Source organism: Thalia democratica, chromosome 5, assembly GCF_965202585.1.
Source record: "Thalia democratica chromosome 5, ktThaDemo2.hap1.1, whole genome shotgun sequence".
NCBI lineage: Eukaryota > Metazoa > Chordata > Thaliacea > Salpida > Salpidae > Thalia > Thalia democratica.
Genome location: NC_139169.1, coordinates 38281949 through 38305910, shown reverse-complemented (window position 1 = coordinate 38305910; position 23962 = coordinate 38281949). Strand labels below are relative to the sequence as shown.

At 25.4% G+C, this 23962-nt stretch overlaps 1 protein-coding gene across 2 annotated transcripts; it reads right to left on the bottom strand.

The window, feature by feature from the left end:
• Window positions 1-1401: 1401 nt before the first annotated feature.
• LOC145835500 (syndetin-like) lies at window positions 1402-23479 on the bottom strand. 2 transcript variants are annotated; one of them, XM_082943131.1, is made up of 23 exons: window positions 23388-23479; window positions 22550-22647; window positions 21498-21653; window positions 21119-21244; window positions 20250-20320; window positions 19628-19781; window positions 17245-17349; window positions 13578-13697; window positions 11914-12060; window positions 11007-11121; window positions 10518-10671; window positions 9562-9826; window positions 8627-8785; window positions 8109-8215; window positions 7843-7935; window positions 7271-7385; window positions 6888-6977; window positions 6603-6712; window positions 6264-6372; window positions 5686-5885; window positions 3425-3505; window positions 3127-3225; window positions 1402-2259 (listed from the first exon to the last, which is right to left on the bottom strand). In XM_082943131.1, exons 2-23 carry the CDS (start codon window positions 22592-22594, stop codon window positions 2025-2027), a joined length of 2856 nt encoding a protein of 951 aa, XP_082799257.1. In that variant the 5' UTR covers window positions 22595-22647; window positions 23388-23479; the 3' UTR covers window positions 1402-2024. The 2 variants fall into 2 exon arrangements, with proteins under 2 accessions (XP_082799257.1, XP_082799258.1); XM_082943132.1 differs by having other exon boundaries at window positions 8112-8215.
• Window positions 23480-23962: the final 483 nt, after the last annotated feature.

Genomic DNA, 23962 nt, shown 5'->3' with positions numbered 1-23962 from the left:
AAAATTTTTATTTTTGTTACATTCTTTTTTTTCTACTTCGGTTGAAATTAAATGTTTTAAGCCAGAGGGAGTGCTAGTATTTTTATATATATCAGAAAAATAATTTATTTCCTATGTAATTAAAATTTTGGAAAAAGTCTGTTCAAATAGTAATAAATTAACTTGTTTATTGTAATACGGTCTCCATGGTAGTTCTAGCTATCTTATTTTACCTCAAAAGAATAAAGTATTACTATAATGAATCTACTCAAACTTATGATTAGAGTGTTTAGTCTGTAGAACTACAGAAATTACTTGTATAACTTTTTTCATAAAATTACATTGTCACTTTTATACTTCTTAGGGTAAAGAGTACTAAAACAAAATGTGAACTAGACACTAAAAAACTGCAGAATTAGTCATAATTTTTTAATCTGGGAATTATACCAAACTGGTGTTTTACACTTATATCGTCATGCATTTAGGTTTACAAAACAGAATTTAGTTAAAGTAGTGTTTAAAACCAAAATACTACATTTTAACGAGGAAAAAGTAAAGACAAAAGTTTATTACTGTCGGCCTAAAATTTTACAACAGCGTTTTCTTATTTAACCTTAGTTGTTAAAGTCTGCGGGTCGGCAGTTTTTATGAGCAATGGGTCTTTTTCTGAAAAATCCAAATGAATTTGCTCCTGGACCTCAATGTGTAGAAAAAAAAAACTTCGGTAGATTTATTTATTGAAGTTTAACAATCAGTTAAAATTACTATTTCAAGCCATGATGTGATAAAATACGCCAAAACAAAGCACTAATAAATACTATTTATTAAATTGAGAGCCTGGTTGTAGGTATATTTACCACAATAAAAAAAAATTATTTTAGCTGATAAGTACATCGTGGGCTACAGATTTTAGCCACTTTATTTATGTTACAATTTGTAATTGATAGTATTATATATAAATGAATTTATAAAACTCACCACTTCTGGTATTATATTTTACTTAATATACCTCTAATCAAAAATAAGCTTTAATTAAATGGCGTGTTATTTTTTTAACCAGATTAAAATAACATATTACGTGAATAGTTTTAACGAATTCTTTAATTTTTATATTTTTGTTTTCACAGTTAGTTCGCATTAACTTAAACACAAAACAAAGTTTATTGTAAAAAAAAAAATTTTATTAGCCCTTTGAAATTAATGAACAAACTAAAAATAAAAATATCCAAAATTGCACTTTTTAAAGAAACAAGTAGTGCAAATGTTTTTGAATTTTTGCTATATGTGAATTTGCAACAACTAAGTTACTACTCAAATTTTTTTAGGACAAACACAAAACATAATGATACAACAAGTATTGTTTTTTATGATTAAAATGTATAAAGTTTTCACAATAAACAAATAGTATAACGGATATGCATAATCGGCAAAAACTAAGTTGATTATAAAATATTGCGAATATTAAATTGGTCCAAAATAAAAATTTGATTTTTTTTTAATTATACTTTTTTGATATTCTGTAAAAAATATAATGTTGTTTTTATAAAATTATACAAATTTGCAATGAAGCCATTTATTACTTAAAGTTTTTAAAACTCCATAAAAACAAATATTCAAAATTTGAGGTACCTTTTAGATACTTACTTCAACACTAATTGTCTCAATTTAGCTATATAAGTGCATAATAAAACTAATTAAAACTGTATATTTTTTCTATATAGAAAGTTTTAGAGCTTCACTAAATATAAATAAGGAAAAGTTTAGCAAAACTACAAAAAGAAAAATAATTATTGAAACTTATAAATCACGGTAACCCTGCATGTTTATTTCGAGTCACAATTACAGTGTGTACTACATACTACACATATTAAAAAACACATATCTCTCGTAAAGTCATTTTCGTTTTCTTTATAATAGAAGGTGTTCCAAACAATCATAAGTTAGTAGCTATTAGACAGTGCAAAAAATCTCTATCTGCTAACATGTAAAAGTATTAAGACTCATAATCAACACAAAAATCCAGAACAAACGACCCGGGACGAAGTCTACTGCTTCTTGAAGTTGTCGATGAACTTGAACACTTTCTGCTTGGCGGTCGAGTCTTCCGCTCTGTGCGGGGACGCTTGCACGAAGCTGGTTGCCTGCTGAAGCGCCTTGAGGCTGTTCAGCTGCTGGACGGTGTACTTGCTGCCGGACTGTTCCACCCACTCGTCGAGCTGGTCGCTTATCAGGTAGAACGCCTTGATGTAAGACTCGACGTGCTCGCGGTTCGGCGTCGGCCTGTCAGCAGGAACGTTGAAATATATTTTTTATAAAACTTGCAGTTTTAAGAAACTTGCAGTGCTTGACGGTTGAAATTCATTTATTAGTTGGCTCATTTATGGCAGTAAAAAACACGCAAGTTTTTCTTAGTCTTTTAAAAGCATGCATTGGCTTATTAGACAACAAACAAAAAAAAGAGCTAAAATTATTTAAACATAGACATAAAAAACTTTTTTTTTTCTCAAATTTGAAATTTAACATAATATTTCAATTTAAGCTAAATATTTCTGAAATGGTATAAAATATCTAAATTTATAAAAAAGTATTTGCTTTAAAAATGACAAAAATATATCTAACTTGTTAGCAACACTTATAGTTATTAATTCTTTTTTTTACATCCTAGAAAAAATAATAAGTAAGTAGATTTGGCTTAATGCCTTTTTCTTAGTGCGATGTTGATTACTTATGTTGACTCGGTCACTCTTTTAAATACTACTGAACTTTAAAAAAATGTTAAAACAGCAACCAAACTAGTTTTAATTGAAATATAATTTTGTTAATTCTAGTAACTAGATAATTATTTTTACGATAGTATTTATTAAAATGAACATCTGTTCAAACATTAGCCGAATCTAAAGTCAATCTAAAAATATAAATACTAGCAGAACTTATTGTGAAACAAATAAAAATTTTAAGAACTTAGTTCGAACGAAATGAGTATTTATAAAGCTTTTCTTTCAAGGGAAACTAAAGTTAGAACAAAATAACATCAGTTGACATTTACAGCGAAATGTTAAATACTGTTTGAGCATTACGATCACGCTATGTAAAGCATTCTTAGATTTTTTATAAAACAACATGTATAAATTAAAAAAAACCATTTACCTGATATTTGTAATTTTTTCTAGTTTATTAAGAAACTGCTGGTAATCGAGTTGCATTAAAGCTCTGCCTTCATTACTGCACGACTTTGCTAATGAAAATCTTAAAAGTTAAATTAAATTAGTTGTAAAATTAAAAAATGTTATTTATTTAGAATTGTTTGTAAACTATTATTAACAAAAAAATTTTAACAAACAGCTAGTTCGTAGTATTAAATAAGATTTTTATATGAAGCTATATTAAAATTGTATAAAAAAAAGAGAGCTTTAAAGCTATCAACTAAACATCAATATAAACATACCCTTCAACAAAAGAGTGATTAGATAGAACTATGCATTGTCTCCATATTGTTTGTTCCACCGATTCGGGTATTGCAAATTGCCTAAAAAGCAAATAAAAGTCTTAAATAGTTGTATAATAGACTTGTAAGCTTTTTTATGACAGGTTTACTCAAACTATAATATATTTAAAACTAATCAACCAACTGAACACGATTATAAAAAACAAGTAAGTGTAATAGTTTATAAAAACTTGATAAATTTCTTCAGCAACCCATTTAAGTAACCGGTTTTGAACTTATCTAAGCCTTAAAATTAACACAGAACTGAAAACAGTAAAAAGGATAAAACTAAGATGTAAACAATTTAACAGTTTTAATAACTAAACTACATAAAATATAAACAAAACTTAAAGCACCTAAAAAGATCGAAACAAATAAAAACGGGAACCGGTCAAATATGCACAAAGACATTTTTATACGAAGACACTTTTGCACGAGAGTAAAAAGAAAAAAGTAAGAAGAAAAAAATTTTTTTTAAAAAAAACATAAATAAAAATATCAATGAATAAAAAAAAGTTGTCGATCAAGGTCAGGGTAACAGTGATAGTAAAACCAAAAAAGAAAAAATAACAAAATAATATAAACTAATAAAAAAACAAAAAAAAGTTACCGAGGGTAAGGGTTAGGGATAACAGTGATAAAAAAAATTATATATACATATACATATATATATATATCTAATTAAATTTATTAGTTAATAAAAAAAAGAATAAAAAATAAATAAAAAACTAATAAAAAATAAACTATTTAAAAAATAATTATTACCGACCGAGGGTAAGGGATAATATTGATCGTGAAGTAAAACAATAAATTTAAGTTAATAATTAAAATTATAATATTTTTTCACCCGTGCAAAAGTGACTACTCGTGCAAAACTGACGCTGTAAAAAAATGTCTTCGTGCAAAAGTGTCTCTTCGTGCATACTAGACTCCTACCGAAAAAAAACAGTAATGTTTAGTTGAATAAAACTTTTGAGCTAAAAAACGTTGTGTTCAAAATGCATATCTTTTGTTGTTTCTTTTACATTAAGCTTTTGAAATCTTTCAATAGTCAATAATAAAAACACAGTTTTTTAAATAACTTTTCTTGTATTTAATTTAGTTGGTCGAAAAAAGATAAGTGGCAATAAAGGGAAAGGTCACCATCAAGGGTAAATGGGGTGATAGATAAAAAAATTCAAAACTTCAAAGAAATTAGTCATAATTTTTTTTCTGTTTAGTATTGTAATGAAAACTGATTTAACTTCATAAGTAAATTGAAATGATAATTGTTGTATAAATATTAGAAGTATTACATTTTCAAATGACATCTAAAATAAAATAAAAATCGTTTAGCGATTAAAAAAAATAAACATTAAAAAAATTATAGGAGGTAATCTTATATAAAATTATTTATAAGTTGGAAACATGTATACAAACTAATTCAACCATTCAACACTCTTCAATAAAGAGAATACTAACCATTTTTTTAAGTGGACTTTTAGATCATCTAATATCAGTTACTTTCAAAATAGTTAGATAAGTCTTAAAAAAATAAACTTTAGATAAACATTTTTAATTGACTACGCACTTTTAGACTAATAACCGAATTGTAGTCAAAAATTCAAAAATTGTAGTCAAACAGAAGATGACTGTATTTACATTTTTTGGTAAATGCTTAAAATTGACTTTTAGCAATAATTCTTTTTTAAAACGTTAAACAATAGGTGTGAGCAACCCCGCTGGAAAAATTTGACCAGCGACGTAATTTTTAGCTTGAAAAATACTCGTGAAAACCGATTCAAGTCGAGCTTTCTTCATAACAAACATATTGAGGTAAGGTAATGATAAGATTTTTGTTACACATAACTGACTAAAAAAGTATAACTTCATTTAAATTTAGTTTTTTTAAATGTTTTCAGTTCTAATTGTTTGTCTTTTCAAAATTATGCAGACCGCGAAGAATTTGTTAACAAGTAAGGCACAAGAAACATTTTTTATGATAGATTTGCCCGCCAAAAAAAAATTGCCCACCCTTATTTTATTAGGTATACTATCAAAATTCACCCGCGTTCAAAATCCATTATTTTTATTTTTTTAAATAAGTTTTTTATTTATATTTCTTTATCACTGTTACCGCTAACCCTTACCCTCGATCGGTAAGCGGTTCTCGAATTTTACTGGGTGGACTTTGAACGTGTCCCGTTTTATTAGTACACAAAATTATCATCTCGTTTTCTAACGTTACGATGTGGTTGAGCAGGAGCTTCAGATCGGCCATCTGCCGCAGTAGGACGTCCACGTACTCGTTGTGCTGCGTCATAATGTCGCCCACGTTCCAATTCACCGATTTCATCATCTGCACGCACTGGCTGAAACACGGCAGTTGTGACGTCACTTCGAACAGCACGCACCACTGCACATCTGACGTCAGACCCACCGTCTGTTTGGTCGGATGAAAATTTGTTGTTTTAGAAATTTGTTTTGTTATAAATGAGCTTAGTCACTTGAGTATAGAAACATTTGTTTATTTCAAAAATTATTTAAATCATAAAAAATTGTTAGCTTTTTTTAAATAGTTGTAATTATAAAAACTATTTTAAATAATATTTTTTTCTTTTTATAGTTTTAAACTATTGAGATACAGTATTGGTTTTTAAAAGCAGTAAAGTATAAAAATAATAAGTATAAAAAAATTAAACTAATTATTTCATCCAAACTTTAATACTTACTGGTTTTTATTACTCCTAAAATACTAATAACTTTTATACTATGAAAAACGTTTTAAACTTTAAAAAGTGGCAAACTAGATACATGTTACCTGGGAGAAGAAATGATTTAAAAAGGCCATTTGCTTTTTGTTATTGTCACTGCTCATTAAATTTTGCAAATTTTCTCTCACAGATTCGAACTGTGCTGCAAGCCATGACCTTTAAAAAAATAAATAATAATAATGATTGATCAAATATCAAATGATTTCATTTTTTCATATATACATAGTAAAATTTGTACTAAAAACAACGATGAAGTTAATTTATATAATTCTAAAAAATATGAAGAAAGCCGTAATACATTAAAAAAAATTTAGCCAATACAGCTGATTTTAAAATTAAACTGTTTAACTTTAAAATAACTTTTTTAAATATCAATTAAAACAAACAATGATTGTGTAGCAACTATTCTTTCTTGTACACCAAACAGAGTTGTTTCATCGTTGTATACTTGCTGATTTATTTGAGGCTCATTCACACTTATACTGGAAGAATGGCCCTATAAGAATATAATTGATGATTTAAGAAAAATGTTAAACAACTATCTGTACTACATTCGAATCAAAAAAAAACAGATATAGAAATAATGCTTCAAACTATGTATTTTCTAGGCCTATTATCTTAGTAAAGTAAAGTTTGAGGCTTTAAGTGGTGGACATTATAATAAATCTAACATTTTCAGTGGTTTTTCTTGTACTGAAAAGAGTCTGTTTTATTCCTTTCATTGTTACTTCAAGACGGTCGTTCATACTTCTTTTACGGCCCTTTTAAATAAACTGATTACAAATGACTTGTTATAAAAAATGTTGTAAAACAATGAGTTTTAAGTTAAACGTTTAGTAGTAATACTACTATTTTAAACTGATACAAACAATTTTTTTAAGGTTTTTTTTTTGTTTTTAACAAAAAAAAATAATGAACTGCTATGTATAAATTTTATTAAACCATATTAAACAATAATTTAGTAAACATAAAAAGAGACCATTCGTAAATAAAAAATGTATATATTCAAGTTAATGCTATTTCAGTGTTTGTATATTTGATTTCAGTAACTAACTTGTTGCGAGGTCAAACAGTTGAATATGGAATAGAAGTAAATGTCAAAAAGTTGTGACATTGCTATCACTACATCGCTTGAAATTTCTTTTAGTTTTTCTGCCATTTTCATGTAACTATAAAATATATTTAAAATTAGAAATCACGTGTGAAAACTTTTTCGTTTAAAAATTTTGTTAACTCATCTCATAATTTTCAACCAACTTAGTAATTCATATAAGTCATTTTAAAACAAAACGATTATTGAAAACTATATAACTTTTCAATGGTATACTTGGTACAAAAATTCAATTAAAAAAATGTGTTTAATAATTTAACATGACCAAACACTGTCAAAATAGTATCGAGAGCCGTTAAACTATCACAATATTAGTATTTAATATCAAACCCATGCAAAAGTACTATTGATAGTTACAATCGCTTAGATTAAATTATTAAACGTAAAAACTTTTTTGCGTGTAACTTTAAATTTTAAATAAAGTCATTGGAACTTTATTTTTTTAGTTTCTAAACAATTCTTTATCTATACTTTGGCCATGAGTAAATCAAATAATGTTATCAAAATGAACAAACTTTCCACACAGTCTTAGCACATGTAATGAACAATTTGTTATTATTGGATCTATCTTCTTTATTTCACTGATAACTTCGGTAGAAGACTCCTGTCTATTTAATTATTTTCAATGTATTTTGTTTAGTATCATCAATAATTTTAATCATACTTTTAATATATTTTATTCAAAGAACAAAAATTAGAAAAAAAGAAAACATTTTAATAAATATTACAGACAAATAGTAAATTGGTGGTTTATACAAACTTAAATATTATTTTAACTAACAACTTCAGAGCGATGTCCAAATCGTCAGCTTCGACGTAATCTTCAATTTTTGAATCGTCATCGCTCATTACGTCATCATCGTCCGTTATTTCGTCACGATGGTTAGTCTGCACAAAAATCATTTGTTATACGATTAATACGTACTGGGTCAATACTATTGATCGGACTTGATAGTTAATTAGTTTGTTAAATTTATCTTGAAGGAATCAAATTTTAAAATTATTTTTATAAACTTAAATATAACATTTGCTTCGGCTATACAACAAATATTTAAAACTAAGTGTTTTATTTTAAATTACATTTTTATACAAACAATTGATATCTTTAAAATCTAATTTAAAAAATTATAAGTATGAAATTACCAAAAAATGTTTTCGATTGGTTGTTTTAATTCACTAACATAGTCTCTTCTTAAAGGTTTGTTAGCTACAATTGTAATTCTTACCAAAATATTCCACTATTAAAAAAAACTAAAACATATTTCATATATTATTCTTATCGTGCACAAAACTAAGAACCTTGTCTTCTTTTAATTTTGTTAACAATACATCAAAGCAATCAAATGGAGTCTCATCAGATTTCCCAACAAAACAATCTTTATCGACATCATTATTATGATCTCCGTTTTGTGATGAATCGAGTTTGTTTGACACAATTTGCTGTAAAAACTTGAACTCCTGTAATAATTATAACTTTTTTTATATTTTTTTAAAGGAAAACACCATTTAGTATTTGTAAAATATTCAATTTTATGATAAAAGCTTCACAAACCTCATTCAAAAACAAAATTATGCAACAAAAAGATTACCATAGAAAAATATAATAAATTTTAACGGAATCTTTAGTTTGTAACATATTTTAAAAATAATAAGTACTAGAAATTTACTATAAATATATCTACAAATTTAAATCTATAAGAAAAATAAATTAGCCAACTAGTGTTACAGCAAAAATGTACAAAAAATAAAGACCTATAAAAAGTTAAAGTGATAAAAACCAATTACGCAACTTATAAAAGGAATATGTAGCATCTGGATAAGTAGTAGAGTTAGTTTTTTTCTGACTACAAACAAAATTTAAAAAAAAAATATTAATTAATTTAGATTAGAACTTCAAACTAAACAATATTTATTAAGTAAGTAAAACAATCAAGCCCTAAAACATGAAAGGAGAGACAATATAATACAGAAATATCGCAATATTTAAGCAGCACTACTAGAATATTGTAAAAAGTAATCAAAATGACACCGAAAAATACTTGAAGCTTATATCAATTAGACTTTTTTTTTATGAATATTTATAATAAAAAAGTCTTAAGACAATAATAGAAATTTTTTTTTAATCTGTCCTAAGATTACCTTTTCTTCCCAATTTCAAAAACCGTAATTTATTCCAGAATGTCATTTTTTAAGTAAACAGTTTCAAACCGACTCATTCAACAATTCCTCTAAACCTGCATGTGCTGCACGTTGAAGCCGTGCTTGACCTGCAGCGGGTGGAAGGACTCGTTCTCGATGAACATCACGAGCTCTTCGGTGCAGCTCCCGTGCTGGTGCCTCAAGTACTCCAGCGTTTGCTGGCGGAGGCACGTCGAAAGGTGCTGCTTGTGGGCGGGCGTCCGCTGCTCCGATGACGAGGCGCTGCTTCTGGTGGGCGTCGGTAACGGAGAAGGCATCGCGCCGTGGTCACAGCTGAACTTTTCCCCCAGCTTGATGAACCTGTGCAGTGGTATTGCGTTTTGAAATTTCACACACTGATGGGATACTCTTGCTGTGTCGATTTATTTTAATGCTTGGTATAACCTCGATTTAAATTTTTTTTTTTTTATTTGAACGTAACAAGTTTATAGTGATTGCTAATAAGTATGACAATTTTTCAACAGATATTGACATTTTTTTAAACTTATTATTGAGATAATATCAGTAAAAAGACTTTTTTTAACAGTTAGAATTAAAAATTATATTTCATTGCTTTATAACAGTTTTTATAATTTTTGAATTCATAAACTAAAAAATAAAAGTTCAATGCAAAAAAGTTTAATTTCAACGTTTTTGTTTGGGGTATGTAACAGAAGTAAGCAAACAAAAACTAACTCAAATATTGATACACTTTTAATAGTTTAAGTTAATTCAATTATCTCTACAAGCTCAACTAAAAGTATCTACTGTTTGTATTATTAGATTTTTTATTTTTATTTTTAGTATTTTATTCTGCTGTTATTTTCTGGATTTGCCTCTATTATGTTATCAAATATATTACGAAGTATAATTTATAACGACAATATAAATTAAGCTTATTACGTTTGTTCTGCCCTGTTTTAAAGATTAACTTCATCAATTGGATGAACAATTCAAACGTAATACAAAAAGTACAGATTAAGCTCAAAAACAAATGGAAGCTTCAAAATACTTTTTGATGACGTCGAGAACGATGATGAACTGTTCAAAGTTGAGCGACGTCATCAAGTTTCTGCATGACGTCACAAAGAAAAGTTTCACGCGGCTCTGCACATCCCCCCACACCCTCCGACGCCCGTGGGCCAACCGCTTCATGACGTAATCGTCTGTTGAGATTTGTATTAAAATTAATATACTTTAAATTAAACAGTTAGCTCAACATGTAAAAAATAACATGGTTCTCAATTAAATTTTTACTTTTATAACATTTAATTAGTATTTATAAATTTACCTAATTTTTAAAAATAAATTTCTATAAAAAAAAAACACACAGAAATTACAAAAAGTGTTAGGAAATATTCACTAAATTAAAAGAAGCTTGATAAAACAAAATAAAGTTCTTCCTCCACGGATGCACTTAACTTCTAAGTTTTAAAGTTTATAGGGAGAAACATGCATTCATATTTTTTTATTAATCACAACAACATAAACAAGTTCAAACCATCATTTTGATTATTAGTGTGCCAGTTTATTGTTTTGTGATAAGACAACATAACTTTCCACAGGCTCTTGCATAAGCTCAAAAGACACGGTATGTAGGATTCGTTGTTCACTTGCTGTAAAAACAAAATGTTTATTTTATTCTACTTTTATAAGTTCATAATAAACCTGTGCTCTATTAGCAGAAGGTTCAAAGTAAAATTTTAAGGATTACGAAATAATTTACTTTTTTTACAAAAAAGTATTACATGGTAACTAATTTAGTATGAGAAACACTGTCAAAACAACTGTGTCAAACATTCATTAACTAGAAAAATAAAATTCCTAATAATATGTTTAAAACATGTATTAAAATTTAAACTTCATGGTTCAATTTCTGTTATGCTATGTAAAATTGAATTTTCTTTGCTTGGCTTGCAAAAGTAGAAACTAGTACTTGTTTTGATTTAATAGACAGTACTTTACACTCGGCTGTGACTTTGAGGTTATAAATGAAATACTCTTATTACGATTATTCACAGTAACATATTAACTTGTCCTTTTAGCACCTAAATGATACAGCTCGAATAAAAACGTGGTGAGTTATAAAAGTGAATTTATAGTATGCCATATACATAAGTAGCTTTAATTTTCATTAGTAGCTTTTTTTTCTTTATGATATAAAAATTTGTTTAAGTATTTAACTTACCTTAAACAAAAAAAGCAAAGATAAAAACAGAAAAGATTATATTAAAAATGAAAGCATGTTCCTATATAAAACATTCACAAATGAAATAAAATAAATATTGCAAGCAAGTTTAAAATGTTGTTTAACACAAACCTGTTACAATTTAAAAGAATTGTTAACATTCGTCACTTTTATTATAACAAAGTTCACTCTTTAAAAACATAATACAATCTAATCTGACCGAACACAGCTCTATGAAGTTAGAAGTATTCGAGTCTGGTGTTGATTGCTCATTGGGGTTTTTCCCTGTGGTAAAACTAGACACAACTTGATGAGCAGTGATGTGAATTGAGTTGGTGTAGTGCATGAGCAACTGGTCGACTGCCGCCTGTAAGCATACAATTGTTTTATGCAAAATTTTGTTTGTAAACATGTATTGCGCTAACGGATGCACATCGTTTTCTAGATTTAAAAAATACAAGAAAATGTGCATTTATAGGCAGAAAGTTATAAAGTTCCAGTTTCACATATGGTAAGTTTTTATTTCTATAAAAAAAAAATTAATCAAAACAATTTATAAAAATTCTAATAAAGTAATAATTGCTGGTAAACTTATTTAAAAAATTCTTTTTAGGATAACTATACTTTAAAAATTAAGAAAATAGTGGTAAAATTTGTAATGTTTAAAAAGTTCTTGTTTTTGTTTTTAAGTTGTAGCTAAAACTGAAAAAAAAAATTTTGAATATTACAAAAGAAAGTTCAGCAAAAAATTGAAATAGCTTAAAATGAGGGTAATAAAAATTATCACATACTAAAATTCAGGTTAAAACTTTTCAAGCTCTTTTGTGTACCTGAAAACACAGCTACCTTAGACTATTACAAAAATTATCAATTATTATGATATTTAGAGCATTTAAATAATGCGAATTGTAAAAGACATATAAACTTCAAAAACTTTTTTAGTTTAAATAGTTTCATTATTTCTAATAATTTTTTTTGGTACGTATTAAGCATATTAAGAAAATACATGGAAAATAAATGATTGCTTATGGTACGGTTTTATTTTAAAAGTTAAAATTCAACGGTCAGTTCCTTACTACAGTCAAATTAAAACTATCAAATTAGCAATTTTGTAAAAGACAGTTTTATGGATAAGTTAAAATCATTACAATAGACATATATTTTTTTTATTAAATAACTATTAATGTTATACTAAAACAAAAAACATTTGGAATAGGTAATCATACAAACCAGATATTCTTAACCTAGAGTAAGTTTACCCCTGCAGGTAAATTCCGTTACCTAAAGAGGTAAATTTTTTTGATTACAAGTTATATAAACTAATATTTTTTTAATTGTTTTTCTTTGTTTTTTATTAGTTAGTATTGATTTTAAGTTATATTTACTCTTTAAACTTTAAAAGCATAAGTTCAACAAATCTTAATATATCTTAATAATTACATTTGTAATAATTACTTTGTATATGACATTTCTTAAATTTAGTAAACTTCGTAAATACTTTGCACATAGGGAAAAATATCAAAAAAAGATTAAGCACCGGTGACTTTTTGATAACATATACAATCATTATATTTTATGTAAAATTAAAAATAAAAAATCTTAAGTATATTACTGTTATGTATTAATCATTTTAAGTCAAATTTAATTTATTTAAACATAGAATTTTTTATTATAACTTTGTTCCTTTGACAAGTATTTTGTTTAGGTTTTGAAATATGGATATACAAGTACAGCTAGTGAATTAAATATTTCAGACCTTTTATATTTACATAAATTTTCATAGGGATATCATAAAATGCTAAAACTGTTTATGATGTTTTAAAACCACATCGACTTTACAAAAAATAAAACAGAATTAATTAAAAAAAATTTCCACAACCATACTTGTGATTTTCCGAGCATCCTGTAACTGTCCTGCAGCTTCTCGTACAAACCAACGTCGAACCGATTGCACGTGGAAGACAACGCCACGTCTATCTGCTCTTCTATTTGTTCCAGCGTGTCCTGTTAAAATGTTATGAGTTAAATTTCTAAATTGCTAATTTCATTTGAAGAAAGCTGCAGTATGCAACTTGTAAATTTTTTATTTATTAGTTTTTCAACCTTCATGTACTACTATGGTACTATTTGAATAAGATCGCGAACGCCACACTACTTATGTAAACAACTATTTTTTAGTGTTTTTTTATTTCGAAGCCATCTGGCAATAGATAAATTTCAAAAAAACTTGGCATCATTAATAGTTTTGATTCTATGATACTTAAATGAATTATGATGCTTAATAACTATTTTAAAACATTTGATAATATTGCAAGAAAATTAATTTGTTAATCTAAACCTAGATGTTTTTAATTACATCAATATTGTCATAAAAATAACACATTAAATCAATGGGTACTTCAATTATCAGATATTTAAATGAATATTTTGTCAGGTGGCTTTAAAATAATATCTTAAGTAATGGTATACAAAAAAAAAATGTTTACAATCTGATGGAAAAAAAAAAGTAATTCGGAGGAACGAGCATTTAATTTTATCAAAATATACAATTTAGTCTAACGTTTCATGCTATTATGATATTTAAATATGTTACAATAAAGATTTTTAATAAACAACTCAAAATTAACTTTTTACAGTAAATTTCTATAAAATATCAAGATATGTTAAACTTATTTCTAACATTTTTTTGCTTAATATACAGTTTTTTTTCTTACTTTAATGCTCATAAGAGAAAAAAATTTATGAAAATATAACTTGTTTATACTAAAATATATAATTCTTTCAAACAATATAAATAAGACTCAATTTTTCAAAACAAAATATATTTCATGCTTCTTTCGTCAGTTGTATAGTAAGCAATAAAAATAAATTTTCAAATATAACTTGTATAGTGAAAATGCAATCAACGTTATTATTAATAATAAAGCAAAGAGTAATTAACAATACATAAGTACTTCTAATTATAATGCAACTAAAAAAATATAATAAAACAGAGCAACAACTTAAAAAAAAGTTTAAGAAAACAACGAAACAATATAATCAAAATCTTTGTGTTTACACAACTTAGATTTTCTTAACAAAATACAAATAGCCTCAAGATTAATTAAATCCGAAATGTGAAAACAATTTTTAACAATTTTAAATCTTTTTTAATTATAATTATTAGCACAATCAAGGTTATTTACTAAGTGTTCAGCAATAGAAGATCTTTTTGAAGCATTTATTACTCTAATAGATTTAGTTTTCTTATTACTCTTACAAAATTCATCGATACTTTTTGGAATATGTTCCTTTATTCTTTTGTCAAATTGTCTTGAGGTCATCCCGACATAACTAGCTTCACAGAAGCAGTTAAACTGGTAAACTACCATACTTTGTTTAAATTCTGCTATCGGATCTTTTCCTCCAGGTCTGAACATTGGTTTGGATACGAAAATAACAGTCAGCTTTGCCGAATGATAAGTTCTACTTACTGATTGACAAATCTCTCTTTCTAAAACTACTGAGTTCATATTGACATAAGGCAATACTAAAGGAATCAAGCATTTCTCCGGCTTTGCTGGCTTTATTTTGTTCACACTATTAAAATGTAAATTTATAATTTTATTAACAAGTTCTTGTGGATAGCCATTTTTATTTAATATCAATTTTATCTGTTTTATTTCGTCATCAAATAATTCTCTTTACAGATCTTATGTGCTCGATTGCAGAGCGTTCTAATTAAATTTGTCTTTCTTTTCATGCTACAGAATGAATGAAAGTTTAAGTAGTTACCAGTGAAAGTTTTCTTTCTATAAACGGATGTCAAAAATTGGTTCTTGTGTCGTTTAACTAGAACGTCAAGAAAAGCCAATTCATCATTATTTTCCTTTTCTGAAGTAAATTTTATTGAAGAATGTGTTTTGTTCAACACATTAAAGAGTTCATCTTTCTCTTCCTCATCTTTTCCTAGTACAAAACAATCGTCGACATAAAGCCCATAAACATATTTGACAAAGTTGGCCCTAATGGGGAGCCCATGGCTATTCCATCATGTTGGGAGTACATTTGTGAATTAAATGTAAATTGTACACCACTAGTTGATAACTTTAAAAGTTTACGAAAATTGTTCTCTGCTAATACTGGGTGACTAAAGTCTATACAAAGTGTCAACACAAATATCCAATACTTCATCTAGCGGTACATTTGTTAATAAAGTTTTGACATCAAAGGATACAACATCAAAGGACTTTAGTATACAACTGACGAAAGAAGCATGAAATATATTTTGTTCTGAAAAATTGAGTCTTATTTATATTGTTTGAAAGAATTATTTTAGTGTAAAATAATGTTTAATTATCAAAATATAAAATAATAAAAAACTAGGGAAAAATATAATTTAGAAGTTAAATAAATGAACATAAATATTTGAAAACTTTACGTATTAGTTTAATCGTATTAGGCTTTCTAGGCATAAAAGGAAATAAAAAGTACAACTTAAATATCAATACCCCTATTAACATACAAGTTTAAATTATAACCGTATAAGGCAAATCATACGAGCAGTTTTCAGTTATACAAAACTTTATTTCAAAAAATAACTTATATCTATAAAAGAAAGTTTAATTATATCTAGAACGTCCCGTTTCAACCACAAACTTTTTCTCTTTATAAATTAAAAAAGCTTTCACGCGTATCACGTATTGATTTTTCAATTCGGCAAACTTCTATTGTAATGTAGTTTGAATAAACATGTTTAGAAATAATAGAACAATTCACTTAAGACACCGGAAACTTTATTCTATAAATACTTTAAATTATCAAACATTAACATTTAAGAAATTATGACTGAAACTTATAACTTATTCAATCATACATGATATACGCATTTTTTAGTTGTTTATCAAATTTGGTTAAAATTTTTGTGTAAATAATTGTCATTAAAATGCTGTAAAAAAACAACTTGGAGAATATGGTTTACTTTATTTTTTCTTAACTAGATAAATACAAATAATAAAAGTATAAATTTTAAGATTATTGTAAAAAAAAACAAAAGCCTTTTAAGAAATAACAACTGCAGAAATTATATTGTACAAACCTGCTCATTAAAACTAAATTCCTTTGTCTAAAAAACTTACTGAAACAGTTTGAATAATTAATGAGATGCACCAACAACAAGTTATAACAACTAAACTCTTATCAGCTGAATATAAAAACTTTAACATTAATGTGTTTAAAGATCATAGTTTAAATTTTGTTTAACTAATTGATAATAGCCTAAATAGTACAAATAACTAAATATTACATTACAGTTTAGTTTTTTTTTGTTTTGGGTGTTATTAAATATGAAACTTAAAAAAACAATAACCGAAATTTCATAATCTATCTAACATTTAGTATAATAAAAGTTTTAAATCTTAAATGTATAAAACTATTATAAGTTTTGTATTTAATGTTTAAAAGATATGTAACATAAGATACTTCTTAAGCTTGTATGACTTTTGTTATACTTAAAAATTGGTCTTCAGTAATTAAAATATAATATTAATATTTCAAAGGTATACCAATTAACCTGCAGTTTAGAAGTGAGATCTTTGATACAGCTGTACTGTCGATAAGTTGAAGCGACGTTAATGCATTCCAAACATAACTGCACTGCTTCGTCATAATCAGAATCCTATGTAGAAACAATTATTTATTTGTATGTGTATTTTCAAGAACTAAATTAGCATTAACCAAAATGATCTAAATTTAACAAGTGAAATACTACTTCATTTCATTTTATAAATTGAAAATTATGATTTCTAAATAAGAATTTAAAAGTTTAGAACTTATTATAATGAAGTTTAATCATTTATTTTTAATGAAAGCAAAATCTAAATAAAACTGGAGTTGTTGTAAAAATAAAATAAAAATCAATTCAGTTACATTTTGATATGCTTGCAAACAAAAAAAAAAAGTTAAACTTTCATTGTCAAACAAAGAACACTGAGTACTAATTAACAAAACTTGTAAGTAAACAACCATCAAACATCTAAACATACATTTTAAAATTATTTTTAAACTAACAAACATATTTAAGTTAATAAAAGTTTATGAAACAAATATTTTATTCAAACAACTTTTAAAACAGTTTCAAATACAAAGTTTGAATTATTCAGATTGAAGAACAATATCTTTTCTAAAATTAAATTACAATCTTTATAACAATCTTAGTACCATATAATTTCTATTTCTAGTTGCAGTCCACTGTTAAGTATTTATTTAAAAAAATGTTAAACAAAACTAGAATTTAACTTTAAGAAAATAACTTAAATTTTAATATGATAAGCTAATTAAAAACTAAGTTAAAGTTTTATTTTGTTATGTTCATAAAATACTTATAAAATCCTAATCTTATCTTTCAAATTTTAGAAGATTTTTTTTTTCTTATCGGTCAGTTGAAATATGGAATAAACTTCAAAATGAATTAGTTTCTTGCAAAAAAGTTGAAGAACTTCGATTAAAGCTAAAAAAGTTTTATTTAAATAAAATTTTGTTAGTAAAATTGATAAATAGTTTTTATCAACCGTTGATTTTATTATGAGAGTTAGCTTAGTCCATAGTTTATTTTCTATAGCAGCGCCTTTCCTCTATTAATGATGAGTCCTTTTTCAATATTTTAAACGATTATTTATCTGCCTTGTCTATTGTTAATGTGCTTGGGGCTTTAATTTTTTATTGTTGTTGTTAGTCAATGCATTTAAATTTTTCATGTTGATCGTTCTACATCAAAGCGCAAATAAGTATAAGTTTGTGGTTAAAAATCATAAAATCGGTGGACAATAAACTTGTAATAATAATAATTACTATTATTATTGTCATTATTAGAAATTTAAAATATTATAAATTACAATTAGCTGCAAAGCGAAGGTTTCACCTAGTATATTAAATAAGCACAAAAAACTAATTGTAAATCATATAAGTAAAGCTATAAAATGAAATATTTAAAACTGAACAATCTTATTCTTTTAATTTCTTTAAAGTTCACAAAATATAGCCTGACTTATAGAAAAAAGTAACTCGTTTAACGCTCAAACTACCATTAGTTAGCCTGAGCAAACCTAGGCCGTAAAAACTCCTACTAGAGTACAAAATAAATTATCATATGATTAGTTTAAGTTATACTTAGTGCTTTCACTACAAAATCGAATAGTTAATGATTATTAAAGGTATATAACTAATTAAAATATAAGTTCAAGTGTCTGTTAACAAAAGATCTTAGTGAAACAAGTTCACGGGAATATTTAATAAGAACAGATCATACAGTATCCTTCTTTTATTACACTGACATATGTTTCTGTGTGTTAACGGATTAACATACTTCAACTGAGCTCTGTAAAAAAATAAATACTGTAAGGAAAGAATAGAAGCTAAAGTAGGTGTATACATGTGTTCATTAAAATAAAAATAATTACTAAAGATTTTTAGAGGTTAATGGTTAATAATAGATAAAATACAATTTGTTTAGTTTAGACTTAATAATTACAAATATTATATAGTTTTATAAAAGTCGGATTTAACATTAAGTATTTTATCTGTTATTAACCATTAACCTCTAAAAATCTATAGCAATTATTTTTATTTTAATGAACACATGTATACACCTACTTTAGCTTCTATTCTTTCCTTACAGTATTTATTTTTTTTACAGAGCTCAGTTGAAGTATGTTAATCCGTTAACACACAGAAACATATGTCAGTGTAATAAAAGAAGGATACTGTATAATTTGTTATTATTTAAAGGTATATACCAATTAAACTTATTTAATAAAGAAATCAAACAACAAAACTAAAAAAAATAAAGTTCAGTATTTCCATGAGTATTCATATAGTACAAAAAACAACACTGAAAGAAATGTATGATAACTTGATATTTACGAATTGAAAATAAGTACAAAACCAAAAATCCCTACCTGTAGCATCTCCCTCAGTCTAATATCGGTGTTTTGTAATGTTTTAATTGTCCTCAGTGCGTCTAGCAATATGCAAAGTTGCCTTTTCTTTTTGTGGTTGGAAAGGAGCGACAAATGTGTATCCTTATTTTGTTGCTTGGCAGAATTTAAAAACCTGAGATTTCAGTAATAGAAGTTTGAAAAACCTTAGACTTTGGACAGATAAAATCAAAATATGTCTAAAAACAAATAAGAGATCATTAGCCAAAAATAAAAATTAGATAAAATATATAAGAGCTTTATTTTTCTTGTTTTTAAGAATTCTTTGAGACAGAATTTATAATAGCAAGTTTATTCCTGCAAACTTTTTAATGTAAATAAAGTTTTATAACAGAGTGTAAAAAATATTCTTTGAAATTTTAGATATTTTACAGTTTTATTAGACACATTTTAAATTAGTTTTATGAAAAAAACACTTTAAATTTCTATTTTATTAATATAAACAAGTTAAAGAATGTGATTGTAGATAAAGTACTTAAATAATACTTATTTTGCTATATTATTTTAAGTGTATACTATATAAATAAGTATAAACTTTTATCAGTTACTTAAATTTGTATGTATTTAACAAACATCAATTTACCTTCTACCATTTTTGCAAATGTTGAACGCATTGTAAAGACTCTGCTGAAGTTCCTGAACTTGTTTCAGTTCCTAAACAAATTTATTTTGAAAAAAATATTATGATTTGTTCGTATTGCATTAACTACGAAAAAATTTTTAGCTAAAATTTAATCTTATTTTACAACTAATTTATTTACAGATTGATAAGGTTTTAAAAATGAAGTTAATGAACTATTGTCTATATATCTTTTAATTAAAATCAACTGTGTTTTAAACATCTCAACTTTAGTTTTGTGACTTATTAACTACTTATTTACCAAGTTATTATTAGTAATATATATGTTAAGTTTTAATGTAAAATTACTACCTCACAAAACAAAAGTAAATCAAAGAGCTTTTAAATTTTTTCAAAGATAGTATATACTTGTTTACTTTTTCGAAGTTTGCAATTTACTAACACCTCTTTAACTTCAAAAGATTTTGGACTAAACTACGTTTTGAACAAACCTAATTAAAACCTATTTAACAAGTACTCCTTTTAATTACCTTTCTACTACTTTAACAATAAAAAATTTAGTATAAGTTTTATGAACATAAAGCTTTAATTCAAGTGTTTTATTCAAACTTTTAAAACAAACTTTTATGACACCAGATACACTAAAAAGTTTAAAGTATTAGAACTTTTGGTTCGTATCTATGAACAGACATCAAAAGTTAATGATGAGGAAAATACTTATTGATAATTAACGAAATAAAATGTGCATTATAACAAACTACACTAAAATTAAATTAACAGCAATTTAAGAAAAAAAAATGCTAAACAAATTACTTATTGTCTAACAAAACTTTTTTTTATGTTCGGGCTACTAAACAGTAAAAATATCAAACTTTAGCATATGAAGGCTGATTTTCAAGTATAACATCAGATAGTTTTTTAGTGACAGCAGCAAGTTGGTTGCACAAAACATTTCTCTTTGCTTCCACTGTTTCCAATACTAAGTTTCCAGGTAATATCTAAAAACATATTGATTTTTAATGTATGTCAATTTGCATTTAAAAAAAATCCTAATAATAAATCTATAAATTTTTGTACATAAGGATGAATTTTATATGTTGTGAAAAGTGAAAAGAAAAAGATGTACTTTTACGGTTTCTACTAAGCAAACATATAGTAAAACTTCAAATAGAAAATACTTGTTTAACTAGTGTATAACTTTATGTATAAGTTAAGTTTATTACATTATCTGTTGTAAAAGTAAAAAAAAACCTTGAGTTCTTTTAGTTTAGAGTCGGTGTTTGGCTTGAAAAAGTCAGAATCAATATGCTTGATGAGTTCCTGGTCAATTATTGGATTGTCCACTACATGATGGTAATATTTGATTGAATTTTTATCAATGTTGAAGTTTGTGTTGTTGCCCCCACCCTATCACAAAGCAAAATTAATGGAATAATTTAGAAACTAAAAATTGTACAAAATGGTTTGTACTTAATAAAATGGCTTAACAACATAAAGATCAACCTTAAAAAATTAAATAGTTTAAATTTAAAATAGTTATGACAAAGTTAAAACAAGTTTAAATAAATTAAGGTGTTGGCTACATGAAAACATAAATTAATTTATGGTTTTGTAACTTTACTAAATTTTAATACTTAAGACACAAAAAATATAATAAAAACAAAATTAAAGTACATTAAAAACATTTTTGTATTTATATTTTTCAACAAGCTACTTAATCCAGAAGTGAATAAAAAAAATTGTTTTATTAACTTATTAAACTATTGATAAATTATGGAAGAATACTGTTGTGTTTAAATTTTTTATGGAAGTAAAGTAGTTTTTATACAAATATATCTAAACTTGTTTATAAACTTATTCTTTCAAGAGTTTATTTTACAAACTAAGTTTAGGTCAAAGACCTCGTCAGTGCTTAAAATTAATCTAAAAAGATATGTAACAGTCATGGAAAATAGCATTTAAAAAATTAAATTTATATATTTTATAATTAAAGTAAAGAACCCAAAACAAATAAGTAAAACAAAAATTTTACACTTAACTTGAAAATAGGCTTCAGATTTACAAAATTATACTTTTTTAAAAATACATCTTTTTTAATAAACTATACAAGTTATAAAGGGAATATTTTATCAATAGTTTTTAAAAAATCATATCTTAAATAATATCTAAATTTAAACCTAGACTTAGAAATAAGAAAGTGTAAGTTTATTTTCAATCCTATATAAATTGTTTAATATACTTGCCATTATAAGAAACTGCATTCATTTCTTGATAAGTAGTTTAATAAATTTATCAGAACTTACTGAATGAGACTTGTTAGATTCAATAAACTCTTTAATCTTCTTCATGGTTAATGTGTATGTATAAACAAATAATTCCCAAAAACTTTTCTAGTTAGTGACTGTAAATTTATTTTAATTAAAAATATAACATAATACGTATCTATAAAGAATTTTTTCATATATTAATTTTTTAAACATTTTTTGCTACAAAAATAATTATCAAATAAGTTTTAAATTATACTTGTATTTTATTCAAAAACTTTAACACTTTTTTTTTAGAAAATGCCTAAAAGTTTTAAGAGTTCAAAATATTTATGTTGTTTTTTGTTACCTATAAATGTTTAGTTTAATAAAAACTGAAAGTTTTTAGTAATTATCATTATTAGTAACATACTTTAATCTTGCATCAAGATTATGGTGCAATCAAAGTTTTCATATTTTTTCAAACTTCAAAAAGTTTTTACAAAAATATTTATTTTAAATTAAATACCAGAACTTAAAAACTATTTAATGAAGATGTCTTTTTTTGGATACTATTGACATTTTTTACTGTTATTATTTGTAATTTCATCTTAATGGCATCATAACTTTTATTGAATATGTATATTAAATAATAAATTTTTATTTTTTTATAAAAACTGAACTTTTTTTTATTTTTTTATTAATTCTCTAAATACTTAATAATTCAAACTTTTGACAATGTTCTGAACAAACCAACTCTTTTTGTACATTGCATATTTAGCCATAAAATTATAATCATATACATATAAAAGAAAATTTCAATAAAAAAAACTTTATGGAGTTATTTTAAGTTAAAAAGTTCACCAGACCTAGATATTAATTTTTAAGTCACAAATACCTGAAGGAGTTCTGACCAAGCTTTGTTCTAATCTAAATCTTTCATTCACAAGATTTGAATGCCTTTGAAAATCATATACTACAAAATTAGCTAAAAAATGTAAATATATATCATACATCTCTTCCAAAACAGGCTGCAACAGTTAGCAAAAGTAATAAATCAATTAGTAATACAGTGTTTTATTTGTATATTTTACAAATTGATGACTACAAGAAGCAATTAAATGTTTTAAGAAGAATCAAGAAACTTTCCGATAATAAAAAAATAAAATTACTTCCATCTTGTAGATAGTTTATATCTTTTCAATCTAATTATAATACATTTTATCAATGAATTGTAAAAAAACAACGGTTATGATTAACTTTAGGTGAGCACCAATATCAAGCTGAAATTATAATACCTTTGATGTCTTATTAAATCATAATTTGAGGTTAAAATTTATCTTTTAAAAATACATGAATAAAATTAAACTTATATATCATAAACTGATAAACTTAAATATTTAATTGCTTTTATCTTACAATATAAAGTGATTATATCAATACAACAATTTATATTGATTATGATATTGTAAA